The sequence below is a fragment of the Fringilla coelebs genome, assembly GCF_963513975.1.
Source record: "Fringilla coelebs genome assembly, chromosome: 2".
Taxonomy (NCBI): Eukaryota; Metazoa; Chordata; class Aves; order Passeriformes; family Fringillidae; genus Fringilla; species Fringilla coelebs.
The window spans coordinates 831,176-852,387 of record NC_140029.1 but is presented as its reverse complement, the minus strand read 5'-3'; the positions used below and the strand labels follow the sequence as shown (position 1 = coordinate 852,387).

The 21,212-nt window shown below is 47.6% G+C and overlaps 1 protein-coding gene across 2 annotated transcripts; it reads right to left on the bottom strand.

Annotated features, from left to right (window-relative positions):
* Positions 1-869: 869 nt before the first annotated feature.
* Positions 870-19,918, bottom strand: IFNAR1 (interferon alpha and beta receptor subunit 1). Of its 2 annotated transcripts, XM_084226803.1 has the most exons (11): positions 19,774-19,918; positions 15,858-15,978; positions 11,912-12,096; positions 10,508-10,665; positions 8,740-8,887; positions 7,528-7,642; positions 6,189-6,385; positions 5,777-5,931; positions 4,826-4,979; positions 3,252-3,406; positions 870-2,169 (listed from the first exon to the last, which is right to left on the bottom strand). In XM_084226803.1, exons 3-11 carry the CDS (start codon positions 11,928-11,930, stop codon positions 1,939-1,941), a joined length of 1,332 nt encoding a protein of 443 aa, XP_084082929.1. In that variant the 5' UTR covers positions 11,931-12,096; positions 15,858-15,978; positions 19,774-19,918; the 3' UTR covers positions 870-1,938. The 2 variants fall into 2 exon arrangements, with proteins under 2 accessions (XP_084082929.1, XP_084082930.1); XM_084226804.1 differs by lacking the exons at positions 15,858-15,978; positions 19,774-19,918 and adding an exon at positions 15,780-15,804.
* Positions 19,919-21,212: the final 1,294 nt, after the last annotated feature.

The window sequence follows — 21,212 nt, the reverse complement described above, 5'->3', positions numbered from 1 at the left end:
ACACGGAGCAATCCAGCTCTCCCAGGGCGTGTGCCAGGATTCCAACGCTGCCAGCGGGAATTCAGTGAAGGAATCACAGAATGATGGGACAGCTCAGGCTGGGAGAGACCTCCAAGCCCACCTTGGGAATATCCTGAACAAGGAAAAGGAAACTCCCCCAAAGGCCACAGTCCTCAGACACCCCCTGGAACTGAACAAATCCATTTCATTACACTTCCCTTAGGCTCTGAGATGAAGAGTTCTGTGAACTATAAAATTCCAGTCAAATCCTTTTCCCAGTATTTCTGCATACATCTGAAAAATCAGAATGAGGCTGACTTGGGCACTTAGGAACTTAATTTTTCAGTTTAAATATTTGATACCAAAACAAACAACTAAATTAATTTCCTACTGTAACTATTATTACATATTAGATATTTAAATACCCATTGAATCAAGGAGTTTTTCCATCTCACTGTCCTGGTCTTGCTGCTTCTGACCCCACTGGAAAGAGCTGGTACAAGATTTTCTGTAAGCACACTTAGAGCATCAAATACAATAGTAATAACAATAAATATCCATTCATTAGCATCCATTTGGTTCTCCAGAGGCAAATGGGGTTGCCTGTGAATTATCCTGTCTCTTTCAGGAACATTCACTGGGTGCTTTGCTTAAAATCTGGCAGTGAAATCCCTCCCATGAATTAACTTTGGTCCAAATGATGCCATTAATTCCATTTCTATATAATTTATATGGGATATTCCACTCTATCCTTCACATTGGGTTTTTCAGGAAGGACTGCTCCTCATGGGAACTTCCCAAGTATCCACAGCTTCCATGTCACTACACCAAAAACACAAAGAACCAAGAGAGGGATAAGAAGCAAAAGTGCAAAATTTATTATGTTCTTCAATGAACACAGGGATAGGAAACTTATAAAATTAGGTAGTATCTTCAAAATTAAAAAATAAAGGATATATAGACACCAAGAGTTCCTAGATAGAACAAACAACAGCAGTCCATGGGATGCTCAAACCCAGCTGACTCCAAAGCAGTTTCTTCATAAAAAAATAAGGTACTTAAAAAAAATGGCTCTGGAAGACAGTGGAGTCAGCATGGAAAACATGGAATATGAAAAGTGAAATGTTACTGCAGCACACCCTGATTGTCCAAATTGGCAAAACAGGGAAAGCTCTGAGTGCCAAGCTCAGCCCCCTGCTAAAGGCATCTCCTAAATTCCACCAGGGTCCTGCTAATTCCAGAATGAGTCTGGAGAGACCTTAAAGCCCATCCCACCCCAGCCCTGCCATGGCAGGGACACCTCCCACTGCCCCAGGCTGCTCCAGCCCCAGGGTCCAGCCTGGCCTGGGACATTCCAGGGATGGGGAGTGGGACATGGAACAAGCACTGGGAACATTCCCAGACACATCCATGAGGAATTCTGTGAGGAATCCCAGGAGGAACCCCCTGAGGAACCCTGTGAGGAATTCTGTGAGGAACCCCAGGCTCCTCACTGCTGCTCCTCTTGCTCCTTTGGCACCTTTAGCTCTGAGCCAAGCAGGGGCTGGAGTGAAAACTCCACAGGATTGTGTCCAGCATGGATTCCCTCTGGCTGTGTAAACACTGTGGGAGCAGAGTAACCCCACACAGAACTCTGCTGCAGCAGGCAGGCTTTGCTCAGCTCACAGCTTCAAGTAGAGAAGTGCCCAAAGCTGCTCCTGGGGCAGAGGGACAGCCCTGGGTGGGGTGGGGACACTGGGGTCATTCCCAGCCAGGCCTGAGGAGCTCCCCCAGCAAGGGCAGCTCTGGGAACCCAAACCCAGCAATCCCAAAGGTCACAGTGCCCCCTGAGGATCCCAAAGGTCACAGTGTCCCCCTCAGGCTGGGACTTCCATCACAAAGAGGTTTGAAGTGTTTGTGAAGTTGACAATCCCACAGAGGAATTCTGATTTCCCAAAGTTACACGATTTCCTTTTCCAGTGTTTCCTTGGATCCCTTGCTCCCAGAAGTGTTGTCATCGTTGGAATAATTCCCTGAGTCTCGACTGCTCTGGGTAGAATGTTTGTAGTCTGTGAAAACAATCTGATTGCCCTCTTCTGTGATCATGGATTCAATCACACAGCAATTTTCCACTGATTCCTCTGCTGCAGCTGACAGGTACGGGCTGCTGAAGGGCTGTGCTCCAAATCCCTGAGGACAGAAGCAGAAGGGGAAGACATGAACATCCATAAATAATAATTATATACCGATTTAAACAATTAACTACTAATTCTGCTTAACACCAGTCACACAAATGTGATTTATCAGATTCTTTACTGTGAAGAGGAGCAGGCCCTGGCACAGGGTGCCCAGAGCAGCTGGGGCTGCCCCTGGATCCCTGGCAGTGCCCCAGGCCAGGCTGGACACTGGGGCTGGAGCAGCCTGGGGCAGTGGGAGGTGTCCCTGCCATGGCAGGGGTGGCACTGGGTGGGCTCTGAGGTCCCTCCAGCCCAAACCAGTCTGGGTTCCAGGCTCAAGTTGAGCAGCCATGTGTGGTTTCCCACCCCTAACACAACACATGCTTCCCTAAGGTCACCAGCTCAGATTTAGGATGAAGTTTAGTTCACAGATCCCCAAATCCCTGGGGCTGGCACAGCCCTGCCAGCCCAGGCAGTGCCAGCTGTGCCCCACGGCCACCTTGTCCCCAGCCCAGAGCACTCAGTGCCACCTCCAGGGCACACCTGCAGGGATGGGCACTGCAGAGCTCCCTGGGCAGCCCCTGCCAAGGCCTGAGCCCCCTTTCCATGGGCAAATTCCTGCTGCTGGCCCAGCTGAGCCTGCCCTGGCCCAGCCTGAGGCCGTTCCCTCTGCTCCTGTCCCTGTTCCCTGGGACAGGTCCCAGCTCCCACCTCCCAGCTGCGTTCACAGAATCCAACACTAAGGGGTGACTCCAACATTTTATCTCAGCCCTTTTCCTGCTCAGTTGTCAACCACCACAGAGCTGCAACATTTCATGGATTAGAGCCTGAGGAAGCCACACAAGAATGAAAAGAAAATCCGGGTACAGAAGTTTCAAGACACACTTGAGTGTTGCCCTTCTCATTCCAGAACAGGGTCCCTGCTAAGCAGCACCTGTGCCAGGCTGGAGACTGGACAAAGCTCTGGAGATCACTGATAAAACCTCTAAAATGAACCCTGGCTGACCCACAACACATAAACATCTTTTCCCCATGATATTTAAAGTTCCTTTTCCTACAAAGCAGCTGTGTGATGCCTGAGAAGTCAGAGCTCACCTCGATGTTCAGGGGGGGCTGGCAGGAGGGGAAGAACACGTATTTGATTTTGTTGTAGGCTTGGTAGAGCACAAAAACAAGAGGAACGGCCACCAGCGCAACAACCAGCAGTGCACCCATGAAAATCCCAAAAAGGATCAGAGATAAAGGTCTACCTAAAATTGGGAATAAAAAACAGTCAGTCGAGGTATTCAGAACCAGCAGAAATTAAAGCACAACTCCAAATTCAACATTTCCACATCATGGAAACATTCCACAACATTTCCACAGCCATGGGCACCGGGGAACACTGATGCTGTGCCAGTGTCTGAGATAATTTTGCTTAAAGAAGCCACAGTATAGCTCCCAAGACAAGAACACAGAATCACCAAGGTGGGAAGAGGCCTCCAAGGTGCTCCAGCCCCTCCATCACCCCAGCACCAGCAGCTGGGGGTGCTCACCTGCAGAGGAGAAGGCTCCAGGCAGAGCTCAGAGCCCCTGGCAGGGCCTGAAGGGGCTCCAGGAGAGCTGCAGAGGGACTGGGGACAAGGATGGAGGGACAGGAGCCAGGGAATGGCTGCCAGTGCCAGAGGGCAGGGCTGGGTGGGATCTTGGCAATGAGGAATTGTTCCCTGGCAGGGTGGGCAGGCCCTGGCACAGGTGCCCAGAGCAGCTGGGGCTGCCCCTGGATCCCTGGCAGTGCCCCAGGCCAGGCTGGACACTGGGGCTGGAGCAGCCTGGGGCAGTGGGAGGTGTCCCTGCCATGGCTGGGCTGGGATGGGATGATCCTCAAGGTCCTTCCCACCCAAACCATTCCACAATTCCAAGATTGGCTCAACAAACTGGAAGGACTTTGGTGATACTGAAATGAACAGGCACCAGCAGCCACTTTCCAAGCAATCCAAAGGACACAACCAGCTCTTATTTCATGATCAAAGAATGGAAGGTTTTTCCCTCTGGGGTATAAAAACATGGGAAAGGCAGAGCATGGTCTGCCTTGAAGGCACTGCTTGGATTTAAAGAGATTTAGCAGGATAAGGGGAAGAGGAATACCCAGGAAAACAGATTAAAATATTGATCTTCTTCAGGTAAAAAGTAGCATTTGGTTCTTTTTAGGTTTGATAGGACACAGCAGTGAGGACCACAATATAAATTAATCCTGAATGAGAGCCAGGCATTGCTGTTATTACATGTTCTTGCCTTTAAGGCAGTTTGAAGAGTCAGAAATTTTCACAGTGTTAATAAAATTTTATGTGGCCAATTATCTTCATCATGATTTGTTCTTTGTTCTGAGTGAGTGCAATCTCCCCACTCTCCCTTGGCACCAAGATGAGCTTCCAGCCCTAACAAATCTGATTTATCTCCTCACTCTTCAGCACAGGAGATTAATTCCCAGAAGGACTAAGACAGCTTCAAGGCTAAAATATCCCTGAAAATGTGGAATTTAGTGATTCCTTGCTGCCTCCCCAGATGTAGGGCTGGGAAGTGAAGCTCTCTGCCCAGCCAGGTGCTGCCAGGTCTGGCAGGAGTTCTGAGTTGCCAGGGAAGGGGCAGCAGTGGCAGCTGCAGAGGGGATTGCTGCCAGGCTGTCCCACCTGCAGGGGTGTGGATGCATTCCTGCTGGCTGTAGGCACTGCTCTTGTTGTAGGGCTCAGAGAAGGCCTGCACTTTGACACAGTACAGCGTGGAGGGGGACACGTCAGGGACTGTGGCTATGGTCTGCTTCACCTCCTTCTGCTTCACCTCCTCCTGCAAAAAGGGAAAAAGGGAAAAAGGAGGGATCAGAGCCCATGGGCAGCACAGGAATCTCAGACAGGTGAGAGCTGCAGCCTCTGATGGAGAAGTGATTCTGTGAAACATCAGACATTGCTGCAACCCCAGAATCTGCAGGGCTGGAGAGACTTTCCAGCTCATCCAGTCCCACATCCAGATGCCTCTGGAACATTTCCAGGAACTCCACCACCTCCCTGGGCACCCAGATTCAGTAAAACAAATAAACCACCCCTTAGCTCCTAAGCAAAACTCGGCAAACACTCCCTGGGCAAGAACCAAGTGCCTCCCCCATTCTGCAATGTCCCAATTCCAAGTTCCCAGGAAACTCCTTCCTGCTCCAGTTTCCTTCCTTCTCTTCTGCCCCCTTTTTACCAATTACTGTAAAATATTTTACCCTAAGAAGCATTTAAAGAACATGGAAAGATCCATTAAAATGTGAGCTAAAAGGATGCAGGACTTCAGTGTTTGAGGAGCTTTTCCATCCCATTGCACACAGACTTTTCCATGGAAATGGAGATTTTACCCCATCCCTGGGAGATAAAAATCACAGTGATCAGGTTTCTAAGAGTTACATAAAAATCTCAACCACTGGGTGAAAAAAGTCACAGTGATCATGTTTTTGATGGAATCTTTCATTAAAAGCTCAATAAACTGACTTTTAAAAGACTGATATATCACAAATGTGCCTCTTTTGGAAAGGAGCTCCTCAGGGAGAACAGAAGCTCGGTATTTAAGTCAGAATCAATTTTATATTGTATGTAATTTGTTCACACCTTCATATCTGAGGAATTCTTCCAGTACAGAATCCTGTAGGACAAGTCATAATGGTCCCTCATGAATTCATCCTCATCTCCTCCTGGAGGAGAAATAATGATGTGGAGCAAAGTGTCACTGAGGTCCAGCCTTACACCAGGAGGGCCAATTCCATCTGAAAACAATAAAATAAATTATTAAAATCCAACTAAAAACATTGCTCCAAAGACTGTCAGTTAAATCCATGATAATTTTGAAAAAAAACATGCAGTTAGAAGTATAATTTCATAGTTTTATTCAGAATATCAAGTCCTGAGAAACATTTCAAATAATTTCACTATATTCTTGAGAAATCCCCCCTCCTGTCAGCTCATAAAGACATTTGGCAGGAGTTTGCTGAGCAATGAGCATTTCAGGAAAGCCTTTCCTTACTTGTTTTCAGAGGATCCACTTGGACTTCCCTGGAGAAGCAGGATTTGTTGTGTCCCCCCCTGGCCTGCACTCGCAGGTAATAGAATCCAGTGGTGATGATGGAGGAGAAGTTGCACCAGGTGCTGGTGATGTTCTCACAGCTGGGGACACTGAGCCACTTGTCTGAGTAATCATCATTGAGCTTCTTGAAGTAGCCACTGCAACAGAGAATTCAAGAGTTTTCATGTCAGCTCCCTGAACTCCTCCACAAAATCATATTTGTTTGTGCTGCACTTGGCTCAGTTTTGGGCAAAAAGGCTTCTAGTAAAAAAACTAAAAACAAAAATCAGCACTTTAATATGAGACATTTCTGAGTGCAACAATGAAGATAAAAGGGCCAGGGAATCCAAATCAGAGCTTTAACCAAGGCCCAGCAGAGAAATGAAATGTGGGGTGGGCAGGTTCTGAAAATCCAAATGAGAAGTTCTCATGTAGCTCTGTGCAGTCCATTGATTTCCTGCCATGGCAAAGAATTCCCCAGGAATGCCAGGGGGTCCCTCCTCTTCTGCTAGGTGCTGGCCACAATATGTATGCAGCAGCTGGAGATCGAGGTACAGGTTTAGAGAGCTGCTTCCTACTGGGAATTTCTGGATGTGCTTCGATGGGGTTTTATGGGATATGACAGGGGTTTATGGCATTCCTTGGTTTTTGGTGCAATATGATTTTGATCTGGCTTTCTTTATGTGCTACAGGGTCTTTGTGTGTGATAGGATGGGGTTTGATGTGACACACGGCTTATTTCACGTGACATGAGGGGGCTTTTATATGACTTGATGGGCTTTTTATGGGACACACCCTTTCTTTAGGGGACACACCCTTTCTTTAGGGGACACACACAAATTCTCTTTATGGGACACACAAATTCTCTTTATGGGACACACAAATTCTCTTTATGGGACACAATCTGCTACCTTGGGTTTTCTCCCCTATTTGGGTCTGCCCAGAAGAAATCCAAGCTGCTGACAACTGAAACCAGCACCACCTGTATTTTTGCTCACTTTTACTCATCTAATTTCTTCACATTCAGAAAGCCACTAAGCAATTCAAGCTTCCCAGCTTTAAAAATGTCCCTCAGCATTCAGGAGTCCCTTCCATCAGGAGTTTAACACCCCCAAAAGCAGCCCAGTCCCCTGAAATCCCAGGCTCAGGTATTACATGCAATTCTTTTAACAGCAGTGAGCCATTCACATTGCCATTAACACAAGAAGCCACCAAATATTTCATTTGAACCTCAGGGAAAACAGCTGCAGACCACAGGAAATGGCATTGCAGGTGGCAGGGGTGGGAAGGCAGAACTCACAGCAGGTACTGCACGTTGTAGCTCACATCCTGATCCTCCTGGCCGTCCCAAAGCAGGTGGAATTTCATGTTCAGAGCCAGGACACTCAGGTTGGTGGCACACAGGAGGTCGTTCACTGCTCAGGGGAGAAGGAAACCCAAAGTTACCAAAAAACGTCATGGGAATGGGCATTTCTCATGTCAATAATGAAAACAAAGATCATTCATCACAAAGATTGCCAGTCACAGGCTGTGATATGCAGAGCATCCTAGCAAGCCTTTCATTAAAAACTCCATTAAAATCGATTCAGAAAAAAGTTAAAGTAGACAAATATTGAGAGGAGCAGAAATCAACTGGTTTGGGAATAACATGAGGAGAAAAATGTATAAAATACACATCTGTATTTATTGCACATTTTGATTTTTTGTTTCAATATTTTGTTAAAATATGAATGTGACAATTAATATTTTATTAAAATAATAAAAGCTTGTATGTATCAGTTATTGTCATATTTTATCAAGATACACATGTATTATTTTACTAGTTTAAAACAGACATGTATTCTTTTAATATTTTAAAAAACCACAGATGTGTATTAATTAATGTATTTTGTGTATAAAGAAATTTTCATTTACCATCAATTACTTACATTTTGGTGTACTATCAACTCATTATGATGTACCTCCCCTGTCCAATCTAATATTTGACTTTCTGCAGTTACTTTCTTCCTAAAATAAACATCTAAAAGCAATTGCACAGCACAGAAAATAATTTAATTTTACACAAGAAGGTGGCAAACTGCCCCTCAAAGTCTTTCTCCAGCAGCTGTAACAATCAATTCACCAAGGATTCTATAAAACCAGCATTTTTGTAAGCTCTGCTCAACTTTCTGTGCATTCATTGAGTGCCAAGCACCCCAGAGGCTTTTGGGTTTTTTACCTCCTGATTCAGTCACTGATTTAAAAAGAAGAGTTTTTAAAGCACACAAAGAAGTTTTTGTTCCAAATTAATGTCAAAGTTTGCCTCATGGCAAAAACTTTCTTGTACTATTAAAACTCTAACCTTGACATATTTTATGTTGATTGAGAAGGGGAAATATATATAAATGGGTTTTTTTATACCAAAATGAGGAGGATTTTGGCCCTTCTGCCTATTCCTGTTGCTTCAGAACACCTGACTGTGTGCCAGTTTAATAGCAGCCATCACTTGCAGGTAACCTGATTTCCTGGGTACCTTTCTGGGTGGTTCTCACACAGCTGGTGGGGCTGAACAAGCCTTGCTTTCCCTCCCCAAGGAGGTTTGCCTGGACTTTGAAGCAATAGGTGCTGTCTGGGGCAAGGTCATCAATGGTGTCAACAGGGAAAATGTTTTTGCTCTGGAGCTGGAAGAAACAAACACAAACACAAAGAGCCTGTGAGGGGAACTGTGCTTCCTCAGGAACATTTTAAAATGATTGTTCTGCAGGGTTTCAGCCCATTTGTATCATACCCCACCTAAAAAGGAGAAACAGAGAAAGCAGGACAGGGTTTGAGCTGGAGAAATCCTCAAGGGAAGTTTGCAGTTTACAGTGACTGACAGGGAGATTCTGGGCTCCCTTGCCATGGAAGTGGGGAGGGACTGGGCATGGCCAGGAACTCACCCCACAGACACCCAGAGTGCAGCAGGACACTCCCCACCCCTGCATCCCCCAAAAGCTCCTCTCTGCTCTGTCTCTGGCCAGGAACTCACCCCACAGACACCCAGAGTGCAGCAGGACATTCCCATCCCTGACTCACCCCAAGGCTCCTCTCTGCTCTGCCTCTGGCCAGGAACTCACCCCACAGACACCCAGAGTGCAGCAGGACATTCCCATCCCTGACTCACCCCAAGGCTCCTCTCTGCTCTGCCTCTGGCCAGGAACTCACCCCACAGACACCCAGGACATTCCCATCCCTGCATCCCCCAAAAGCTCCTCTCTGCTCTGCCTCTGGCCAGGAACTCACCCCACAGACACCCAGAGTGCAGCAGGACACTCCCACCCCTGCATCCCCCAGAAGTTCCTCTCTGCTCTGCCTTTGGCTGTCCCTGACCACACCCAATTGCACTTCTGGGCCATCTGCTCCTTTGGGGTGTGATCCCAAAATCCCAGAGGTGGGAAGAGCCCTGCAGGATCAGCCAGTGCCACCCCAGCCCCTGCCCAAACCCTGTCCCCAAGGCCACATCCAGACTCCTCTGGGACAATTCCAGGGACTCCAAACCTCCCTGGGCAGCCCCTGACCACTCTGTGAGGGGAATAAAATTCCTCAAGGTGCACCTGGGAGGTTCAGGTGAAAGAAAGAACAGAATTTTGTTCTTTCTTTCACCTGAACCTGCCTTGGTGCACCTTGAGGCCATTCCCTCTTGTCCTTTCCTCATTCCTGTCTTTCCCCCCGGCTGTCCCCTCCTGGCAGGGACTTGTGCAGAGCCACAAGGGCCCCCTGAGCCTCCTTTGCTCCAGGCTCAGCTCCTTTCCAGCTCCCTCAGGAATGCTCCAGCCCCTTCCCAGCTCCCTCAGGAATGCTCCAGTCCCTTCCCAGCTCCCTCAGGAATGCTCCAGCCCCTCCAGGTACTTTCTGAAGTGATGATTTTGATCTGATCTCCCAAGAACACACAAAGAATTGCCCTTTGATCCCTGCCCTAATTTAGATGACTCTCACTTCCCTTAAACAGATAAAAAAGGAAGAGCTTCTGCTCAGCTCTTCACAGGAGAGCTCTGAGTGCTCTGCAGGACACACACGCTGTCTTGGAAACCAGTTCACAATGGCAAGACCTCAAAAAAGTCCCTGGATCAGGGCAATGCCAATAAAACGATCCTGTGGTAAAACAAAATCATCCCACCAAGAAAAAACCACCTCCCCCAACTTACAAACACACAGGAGCAGTTACACAGTGACAAAGCAAACAATTCCACTGCAGAGCACGAATTCAAGTCCATCTCTGGCAGTTCTGGTAAGGCTAACTAAGAAAAAAGAAGTGCTCATACCTGAGCATGTGAGGAGTTTTCCCAGAAGACCAGGTTATATTTAAAACTCAGATCATTGAGCCACATTTTTTTCCTCTGATTTGCTTCTGGAGGAGAAACCATAACTTTCACAACTCCATTTGTAGACTGCAATTTCAGTCCTGGTGGACCAATCTGAGCTGCAAAAAGGGAAAGAAAAAAGAAGCTAAACATGTCTACTTTGAGAAAATACACCCCAAAAAGTGGTTTAAATAATAAACCTAAAATACCTGATAACAAACCTAAAATACCTGCCTATGGTATCTGATTTTTAATTCTTTTGAACAATCACCCACAGGACCTTAAGTTTTCATGACTCAGGCAGTTTCTAAAAGAAATTTAAACTAACAACCAACTACCATCACCAGGTTCTAAAAGCAGTTAAAATTAAATATTACCAGCAAATGTTTTCCAAAAAAATTAGTATAAATTATTCTAAAACCTGCAAGGCAAGGGATTTAGCTCAGTCCAATAAATCCAACTTCAAAGAAAGGATTAGCTACCACTGGAACTGTTAAAAAGCCACAAACTTCCCAAAAACGGGGTTCTTGGAGCAACCTGGTCTATGGAAGGTGTCCCTGCCCATGGCAGGGGGTGGGATGGGATGGGCTTTAAGGTTCTTCCCAATCCAGACAGGTCTGGGATTCTACAAAAATCTACTGTCAAAAAAGACTTTTCCAATAAATAATCTTGGAAAATACAGTGTGACAGGAAATTCAGTCAGGAAAGCAGCACCACCTGGAATAGTTTTCCCTTTCCAGAAAGACAGAATTGCAGCATTCCATAACCTGCAGATGCCTGATCTTATGTTCCTGTTGGGAAACTCCCCCTGTCCTGCTGTTTCCAGCAGTGGAAACCACACGTGGTTTTTCCACAATCCCTCATTCCTGATTGCTTTGGGTTGGGAAGGACCTTAAACTTCATCCCATTCCACCCTGCCACGGCAGGGACACCTCCCACTGCCCCAGCCCCAGTGTCCAGCCTGGCCTTGGGCACTGCCAGGGATCCAGGGATGGAATTCCATCCCAGCCCTGCCCACCCTGCCAGGGAACAATTCCTCATTGCCAAGATCCCACCCAGCCCTGCCCTCTGGCACTGGCAGCCATTCCCTGGCTCCTGTCCCTCCATCCTTGTCCCCAGTCCCTCTGCAGCTCTCCTGGAGCCCCTTCAGGCCCTGCCAGGGGCTCTGAGCTCTTCCTGGAGCCTTCTCCTCTCCAGGTGAGCACCCCCAGCCTGGCTCCTCTGGGCTCCCTCCAGCTCCTCCTGCTGCTGGATCTCAGGGCTGGAGGCTCTGCAGCTGGGGTCCCACCTGAGCAGGGCAGGGGAGCAGAATCCTCCCGAGGTGCTAAAGGAAGCAAAGTGTCCCTGCAAACCCCGAGCTCGTACCGACTTGTTCTGGAACCATCTCCAGGACCTGGGACCACGGGGACACCAGCGGCCCTGCCTGGGCCCTGACACGCACGTAGTGGGCATCGTAGTACTCCGAGATGGCCGAGGAGAAGTCACAGCCTGTGCCAGCCACAGCCTGGCACCCTGGCAGCTCCTGCCAGCCCGTGTCCTCCAGCTCTGGCCTGCGGGACAGAGAACAGCCCGGGAGAAACAGCCCGGATTAAACAACAGTCCAGGAGAAACACCCCCGATAAACAACAGCCCAGGAGAAACACCCCCGATAAACAACAGCCCAGGAGAAACACCCCCAAAAGAAACACCCCAGATAAACAACACCCCTGGGACAAACACCCCTGATAAACAACACCCCTGGGACAAACACCCCTGATAAACAATGCCCCAGGAGAAACACCCCAGATAAACAACACCCCTAGGACAAACACCCCAGATAAACAACAGCCCCAGGAGAAACAACACCCCTGGGACAAACACCCCAGATAAACAATGCCCCAGGAGAAACACCCCAGATAAACAACAGCCCAGGAGAAACAACACCCCTGGGACAAACACCCCAGATAAACAATGCCCCAGGAGAAACACCCCAGATAAACAACAGCCCAGGAGAAACAACACCCCTGGGACAAACACCCCAGATAAACAATGCCACAGGAGAAACACCCCAGATAAACAACAGCCCAGGAGAAACACCTCAGATAAACAATGCCCCAGGAAAAACAACAGCCCTGGGAGAAACACCCCAGAGAAACAACACCCCCCTGAGAAACACCCTGGAATAAAAGACAGCCTAGCAGAAATAATGCCCCAGGAAAAACAACACCCCCAGGAGAAACTACAGCCCCAGGACAAACACCCCAGAATAAACAACACCCCCAGGATAAACACCCCACATTAAACAACACCCTGGGATAACCCCAGGATAAACCCCGTGGGATCAACAGCCTGTGAGAAACAAGGCTCACTCTCTAGGTTGTGACAAGCTGAATAAGGGGTGGCAGGGCCAGTGCCAGCCCTGGGGTGCCTGGCACACTGCAGAAGCACACACACCTGGAACAGCTCCCAGGTACTCTCTCACTGCATGGGTCAAATGCAGCTCCATGAAGATTGTACATATTCAACCTTCCCTGGAGCCTGAATGCTCCAGCAATTCTTTATCTTGGCTTGACCCATTCTTTCATCTGCTTAGAGCACAAGGCACATGGGATTTTGAGAGCTTTGTATTTTATTTCCTCACAGATAGGATTTTGAGAGTTTTGTATTTTACTTCACAGATGGGATTTTCAGAGTTTTATATTTTATTTCCTCACAGGGACCCCTGGTCTGTGGTTTGACAGTTACTGCTAGCCCAAGGGGCAGTGGTGGATTTTAATTTGCTCTTTCGGTGCTATTTGCCTGGTTCTTTCCAATGTTCTCTTATCATACAGACATTCTAGCCAGTTTTACAAGCACTTTCTCTCAATATTAGCTATTTCACTACTGAATAGATATTTCACTATTGTCAGTTAGTTACAAAAATTAAGGCATTAGTTTTTATTTTACAACTACAATTATTATTTTATTAATTTAATTTAATTTTAATTTAATTTTAATATTAATTAACATATATTAATAAAAATCAATATGTTGTTCTATTAATAATTATTATCATAATTATTATTATCATTATTATTTCCTCACTACTACAGTTACTTCTGCAGAAGTTAATGTTATAATACACAGTGCATAATATTTTGCAAAAGCCTAAACAATAACACATATTTATCACACTAAGATATACAATCCACACAGGGATTAGAGTATTAACTATAAACAGCTGACAAATTATACTGTATCAAAAGCAGTTAAAAAGAGATTACAAACTGTACTCTATCAAAATAATTTACAAAAGCCAATAATAACAAAATACAATAACTACATAGTTATTTATAAAACATCCCAGGATAAATAGCCTGGGATAAATCCAACCCACAACCACTGAAATTAGTCTTATTTTCTTCTTAACTTTAATAAGCATCACCCCTTTTCATGCTGCTTTATCACCAGTGCAATCAGTGTTATCTCCTTATAAATTATCCTACAACTGCCAGAACACAGAATTACATCCTCAGGATTATTATATTTCCTAGCCTGGCAAAGATTTTATAATTCATGGGAAGAAATTTTAAAGTCTTGACAAAAGTGGTTACAGGAGCATAAAACCAGCAGAACTCCACTAATCATAACATGAGCCAGGAATGGAAATTAAGGGAAAATAAAAAACACAGAGGTGAAAAGTGCAGTTCAGCAATAATCAGCTTTTCAGCAGCTCTTTTTTAATCAACAGGCATCCACACCTCAGTAAAGAAAGAGATTTACAGAGACATTTAAAATGTCCTAGCCAAAAAAAGGAGGCACAGACTTGAAGCAGTAATTGCTTATCCTCAACTCCTACCTTATCTTTCAGAACAGTCTGATATTTTAAAAAGTAAATCTGTTTTCAAAGCAGCTGTTCTTGTCTACATAGTGAAAAATAAGAGCTATTTTCTTAGAATCCAAAATCCCAGAATGGTTTGGGTTGGGAGGGACATTCAAGCCCATCCTGTTCCACCCCTGCCACGGGCAAGGAACCCCCCACAATCCCAGGTTGCTCAGAATTTCAGTAATTTTATCTCAGACATGGTTTTCAATATTTACTTGTCAGCAAAGTGCCACAAAATGCCTGTGCCAATATGTGCAAAATAACTGGGATGTGGAACAACTGAAGGAAACCACGTAAATATTTAAGAACAAATCCTAAATTGTTTTGTCTGGGCATTAAACTTGCAGCTGAGAAATGTGGGTCAGTGACCTCTGAGAAATTAGTTGAAAGTTATACTGAAAATTCTCTCAAATCCTCTGTGTGTGGCCACAGCTACAGAAACCTGACTAAATTTAGGATGGACCTTGGGACACTGAGCACATCCAGAGGGGCTGGGAACACAAACCCTGAGAGGAGCCCTGAGGGAGCTGGGGGTGCTCAGCCTGGAGAAAAGGAGACTCAGGGCTGCCCTCATGGCCCTGCCCAGCTCCTGAAAGGTGCCTGTGCTCAGCTGGGCTGGGCTCTGTCTGCAGCAGCACTGACACAGCCAGAGCACACAGCCTGAGCTGCACCAAGGGAAATACAGGCTGGAGAGCAGGGAAAAGGTTTTGCAGCAAGGGTGAGAAAGTTCTGGAATGGCTGCCCAGGGAGGTGGTGGAGTGCCCATCCCTGGGTGTGTTTAACAAAGCCTGGATGTGGCACTGGGGGCCAGGGCTCAGCTGAGCTGCTGGGGCTGGGCTGGACTCGATGGCCTTGGAGGTCTCTTCCAGCCCAGGGATTCTGGGAATAAACCTAAATTCCACTTCTAAGTGTGCCACCAAATCTCCTGCAAGAACCCTGCTGGTGCTTCAGCATTAGCAGCAAGCTCTGTGTGATAAATAAACTGATTTCTCCCAGCAGTGAGACAAACCCAGGCTAGCAGCAGCAGCCTGGGGTGGCTCCAGGGATGGCACTGACCCCTGGAACTGGGCTGAGAATGTCACCCTGGGGTCACTCCCCCTGTCACCCCAGTGCCAGGAGCAGCCAGGGATGGCACTGACCCCTGGAACTGGGCTGAGAATGTCACCCTGGGGTCACTCCCCGTGTCACCCCAGTGCCAGGGATGGCTCCAGGGATGGCACTGACCCCTGGAACTGGGCTGAGAATGTCACCCTGGGGTCACTCCCCCTGTCACCCCAGTGCCAGGGATGGCTCCAGGGATGGCATTCACCCCTGGAACTGGGCTGAGAATGTCACCCTGGGGCCACTCCCCCTGTCACCCCAGTGCTGCCTCCCAGGGATGGCACTCACCACTGGAACTGGGCTGAGAATGTCACCCTGGGTCACTCCCCTGTCACCCCAGTGCTGCCTCCCAGGGATGGCACTCACCACTGGAACTGGGCTGAGAATGTCACCCTGGGGTCACTCCCCCTCCAATCCCAGCTCAGGGTGAAATTGGTGTTCACCACGTGCACCTGCACGTCCTCTGGGCTTGGCAGGCTGCTCTGGCCTAGGAGAAACAGGCAAGCACAGAAATCAAATATTACAATCAGAAGAAAAGAAAAGATAAATATGAAATGAAAATAAAATGTTAAAATAAAGTATTACAGTAAAAAGCAAAGAAAATCTTAGGATACAATTAAGATAAAATATTACAAGAGAAAGCAAAGAAAACATAAAGATAAAATGAAAATAAAATGTTAAAATAAACAATAAAAAGCAAATAAAATATTAGGATACAATTAAGATAAAACATTACAAGAAAAAGCAAAGAAAATATAAAGATAAAATGCAAATAAAATGTTAACATAAAATAAAGTATTACAATAAAAAGTAAATAAAATATTAGGTTTAAGTGAAGATAAAATATTACAAGACAAAGGAAAGAAAATATTGAGATAAAATTAAAGCAAAATATTACAATAAAATATAATCTAAAATAAATAAAATAGAATAATAATAAAAATAAATACAAGAAAAATAAAGTAGAATAAAAATAAAATAAAAACTAAAAACGAAAAAATAGATATAAAATTAAAATAAACAAAATAAAAATGAATGAAAATAAAAATTACATAAAGTAAAACACAATAAAATATTAAAAAAAATTTAGATATAATAAAAATTAAAATTCAATCACATTTAAATAAAATGAAATAAAAATAAAATGAAATAAAAATAAATAAAAATTTAAACAAAATAAATTAAAATAAATTAAAACAAAACAAACCAGACCTCTTAGCTTTGACATTCTATTTTATTTGGTTCTATTTGATCTGAAGTAATTTATTAATGACTTCCCAATTTCAAAGCCATATCTGAAATTGCTGTTTGGGGTCAGTCTGATATTGGATTGCATGAGGAGGAAACCAGAGCCAATAAATGCCATTTCAGCTGGGCACTCCCTGGACAACGATGGCTTATCCTGAACCTGACTGTGGGAGAGGCTCTTCATTGCAAATCCAATTTATTTTGCTACACAAGTTCCCTGCCTACAAAGGGAATGTGTGGAAAAGCAGAATGACCGAATTCTGCAAAATCCTTTTGGAGAATTAAGTGGGATCCACAGGCTGCAGATTTTGGGAAATAATTCCTGAAAGCACAAAACCATGAAAGCCAAATAATTCAATAAACCCTCGTGGCTCCCACTACAGAATTTATTCCCACAAGGCAGGAATTTGTTACTCTTCTGACAGAGCAGGACAAACCCAGAAAATGCCAAAGGACGTTTGCTCAGAAAATAAGAAAACCAAGGAAAAACCAGATTTTTTTCCCCAGATATTTATCCAACAGATGGTTACAATTCAACCAAAACCTTGTGACAACAAGGGCCCCACAGACTCCAACTGATAAAAACACCACTACATTTCAATGATTAGAGTATTTTTGTTTGCCTTGGGCAGAAATTCAAATATTTAGTCTATCTTTCCCATCTTTTCAAATCCTTAATTTCTAGAGCACGAGGCTTCCCAGTGCTCCTTGTTAGACCTCAGCAGGCCAGATGGCAAAAAGGAGCAGTGGGAGCAGGAGGAAGATCCTGTCCAGAGCCATGTTCTGAGCAGAGACTTTCTGTGATAGCCCAAGCAGGTCATTTTCAACACAGCTCCCAACCAAGAGAAAGCTGAATGGCAGCAGCAATTCTTGAAATTTTCCTTTCAAGCCAAATTTCAGCTTCCTGAAGGAATTTTATTGTTCTCTTTTGTATTCCTTCCAAACGGTTCGACTTGCTGGAAGCAGTGTAAAAAAATCACAATAAACTGGCTGAGATTAATTAATGGAGGTCTTTACAAGACATGACCTAATCTTTTCCTGCCAATTAGCACTGCTGTGCTCTGATACTTTTGGGCTTTCTAAAAACACCCAACAAAACAATGTTGTGTAATTTATGGGTAGAAGTTTGTGGGTTTTTTGCAGGTCTGATATTTTAACCCTCCTCTCTCTGCCCTGCACATTTTCCTGTTCAACACCACTGCACTTGTTTCCTGGGGTACTGATCCAGTTTCTCCCAACAGACAGGAATATGTGATCCACCCTTTCACGTATTTCCCTATTTCCAATGAGTTTTGTGCTTGCTTCCCTAAATTAATTCCACAAATCATTAATTTACCAATGAAAAGCTATACAGGAAGGAAGGAGAAAACTCAGTGATGTTTAATCAGCAGGGAAATTTTGTGATTTAGGTAGTAGCTTGACATGCAAAGAAAAGCCTAAAAATCAACACCTCTTCCTGGCTTATTTTATTAACGATTAAAAGCCAGACACTTAACATGATGACACTTTGGTTCTGAGAAACCATTATAAGGGACTAGACTTCTGCAGAAAGAAGAGATTAAAAACCAGAAATGCTTTTAGCACACCTCCCCATCTCTTTCCCCTGTCAAATTCAAACAAATGAAACCAACCCAAACTGTTCTGTTACAGAAAAATTACTGCCTCGCTCAGGAGATGCTCAGCAACGTTGAGGGTTGAAAATAACAACAATTATATAACAAAATCCATTCAGCAACAGAAGAAAGCAAGAAATGGCAACAGAGCAAAACCCACAGTCAGGGGAAATCCCAGGAGGAGCACATGATGCACAATGCTTACGACATGCCTGGGTGCAGGAGCCAGCGGAAAATTTCAGTCAATATTTCAGCAGAAGAAGGAAGAGGAGGCCCCTTAGATGTGACACCAGGAAAGGCTCTGAAGGACCCCCATGTGCAAAGAAACCCAGGGCCAGAGCTTTACCCTGGAGCAGCAGCACAGGGAACAGCTGGGCTTGGCCCAGGGGAAGGGAGAGGTCACTGAAGCAGAGCTATTGGAACTCCAGAGGCAGAATCACCCCCTGGCTGGGATTTCAGAGCCCACCCAGTCCCAGGCTGCTCCAGCCCCAGTGTCCAGCCTGGCCTGGGGCACTGCCAGGGATCCAGGGGCAGCCCCAGCTGCTCTGGGAATTCCATCCCAGCCCCTGCCCACCCTGCCAGGAAACAATTCCTCATTCCCAAGGTCCCATCCAGCCCTGCCCTCTGGCAGTCTAAAACCATTGTCCCTGGTCCTGTCACTCCCGGCCTGTAGAAACAGTCCCTCTGCCCTCTTTTGTAATGCTTCACAATCCTTCCTCTTACAGCAACAGGTTTTGGGCAATAGTTGTTTTTTGCTGTGTAATGACAAAAGACAAGGCACAACCTCCCGCCCTGCGAGCCAAAACCCCCATCCTGCCATTCCACCTCTCATTTCCTCTTTTATCCTTTAGGCTCTGCCAGACTGTGACTTCCAAACCAAACAACGGGAATCCAAAGCTGTTTCACCCACACCGCGGCTGCAGCCGCTGCAATTCACCTGGAATAGGTGGGACTGGTGTGGAGGAGAGGGACGGTCCTCAGGGGAATGGGGACAGGGCACAGGGAATGGCTGCCAGTGCCAGAGGGCAGGGCTGGGTGGGATCGTGGCAATGAGGAATTGTTCCCTGCCAGGATGGACAGGGGCTGGGATGGAATTCCCAGAGCAGCTGGGGCTGCCCCTGGATCCCTGGCAGTGCCCAAGGCCAGGCTGGACACTGGGGCTGGAGCAGCCTGGGGCAGTGGGAGGTGTCCCTGCCATGGCAGGGATGGCACTGGATGGGATTTAAGGTCCCTCCAGCCCAAACCCTGCTGTGATTCCATGACAGCCCTGCAAACACGACACATCCTTACCGACACCGTTATCCCGCCCCGCATCCCCACAGAGCTCCGGGACCGCAGCAGGACCCGCGCCCCGCTCCCCCCTCAGCCCCGGGGAGGGGGCCCCGCACCGGCCCCGCTCCCTGAGGGCCCCCGGCACCCACCTGCGCAGGGCAGCGGCACCAGCAGCAGGGGCAGCACGGCCACCAGCCAGCGCCCGCCCGGCACCCGCAGCCGCCGCCGCTCCGCCGTCCATGTACCCCATGGCTCTGCCGTCCATCCCTCCCCGGGCTCCTCCGGCTCCTCCGTCCATCCCTCCCGGGGCTCCGCCGCCGCTCCAGCCCCCGGCTCCGCCATCCAGGGCAGCGCTGCCGGAAGCCCCGCGGCGGCGCCTGCGCGGAGCAGCCGCCTGCAGTGAGGGCGGTCGAGAGCTTTGTCAAGGCAGTGTGAGGGCGGTGTCGGGGCTGTGAGGGGCGGTCAGGGCTCTGAGGGGCGGTCAGGGCTGTGTGAGGGCGGTGTCGGGGCTGTGTGAGGGCGGTGTCGGGGCTGTGAGGGGCGGTCAGGGCTGTGAGGGCCATCAGGGCTGTGTGAGGGCGGTGTCGGGGCTGTGAGGGGCGGTCAGGGCTGTGTGAGGGCGGTGTCGGGGCTGTGTGAGGGCGGTGTCGGAGCTGTGAGGGGTGGTCAGGGCTGTGAGGGCCGTCAGGGTTGTGTGAGGGCGGTGTCGGAGCTTTGTCGGGGCTGTGTGAGGGCGGTGTCGGGGCTGTGTGAGGGCGGTCGGGTTGTGTGAGGGCTGTATCGAAGCTGTGAGGGGCGGTCAGGGCTGTGTGAGGGCTGTATCGAAGCTGTGAGGGGTGGACAGGACTGTGTGAGGGCTGTATCGAAGCTGTGAGGGGCGGTCGGGTTGTGTGAGGGCTGTATCGAAGCTGTGAGGGGTGGACAGGACTGTGTGAGGGCTGTATCGAAGCTGTGAGGGGTGGACAGGACTGTGTGAGGGCTGTATCGAAGCTGTGAGGGGTGGTCAGGGCTGTGTGAGGGCGGTCGGGCTGTGTGAGGGCTGTATCGAAGCTGTGAGCGGCGGTCGGGCTGTGTGAGGGCTGTGTCGGAGCTGTGTCGGGTTGGTGTTGCGGCTCTGTGAGGGCTGTATCGGGGCTGTGTCGGGTTAGTGTTGGGATTGTGTGAGGGCTGTATCGGAGCTGTGTCGGGTTGGTGTTGCGGCTCTGTGAGGGCTGTGTCGCAGCCGTGTCGGGACTGTGTGAAGGCGCCCTGAGGGCTCTCAGGACGCCCTGAGGGCGGTGTCGGTGCCCCTCGCCCCTCGCGGTGCCGCCCCAGGCCCTGGCAGGTGCCACAAAGTGACAGCACAGCCCGAGCTGGGGACACACAGGGCCAACACCGGCCCTGCCCGGCCCTTGGCGCAAACCTCTCGGAAGGTGCAGATTACTGCGGCTCCGAGATGCGTGAGAAGTCTCTGTTTCGGCCCGCGCGTATGAAGGATGAGTCGGAGTTCTTCAGTTTTCGGTCTCAGAATTGTTTATTGCTTCTTATCTCTAAAAATTTTCCTCCTGCCCAGCCAAGATCAGTCCAGCAGGACCGTTCCAGGCACTCT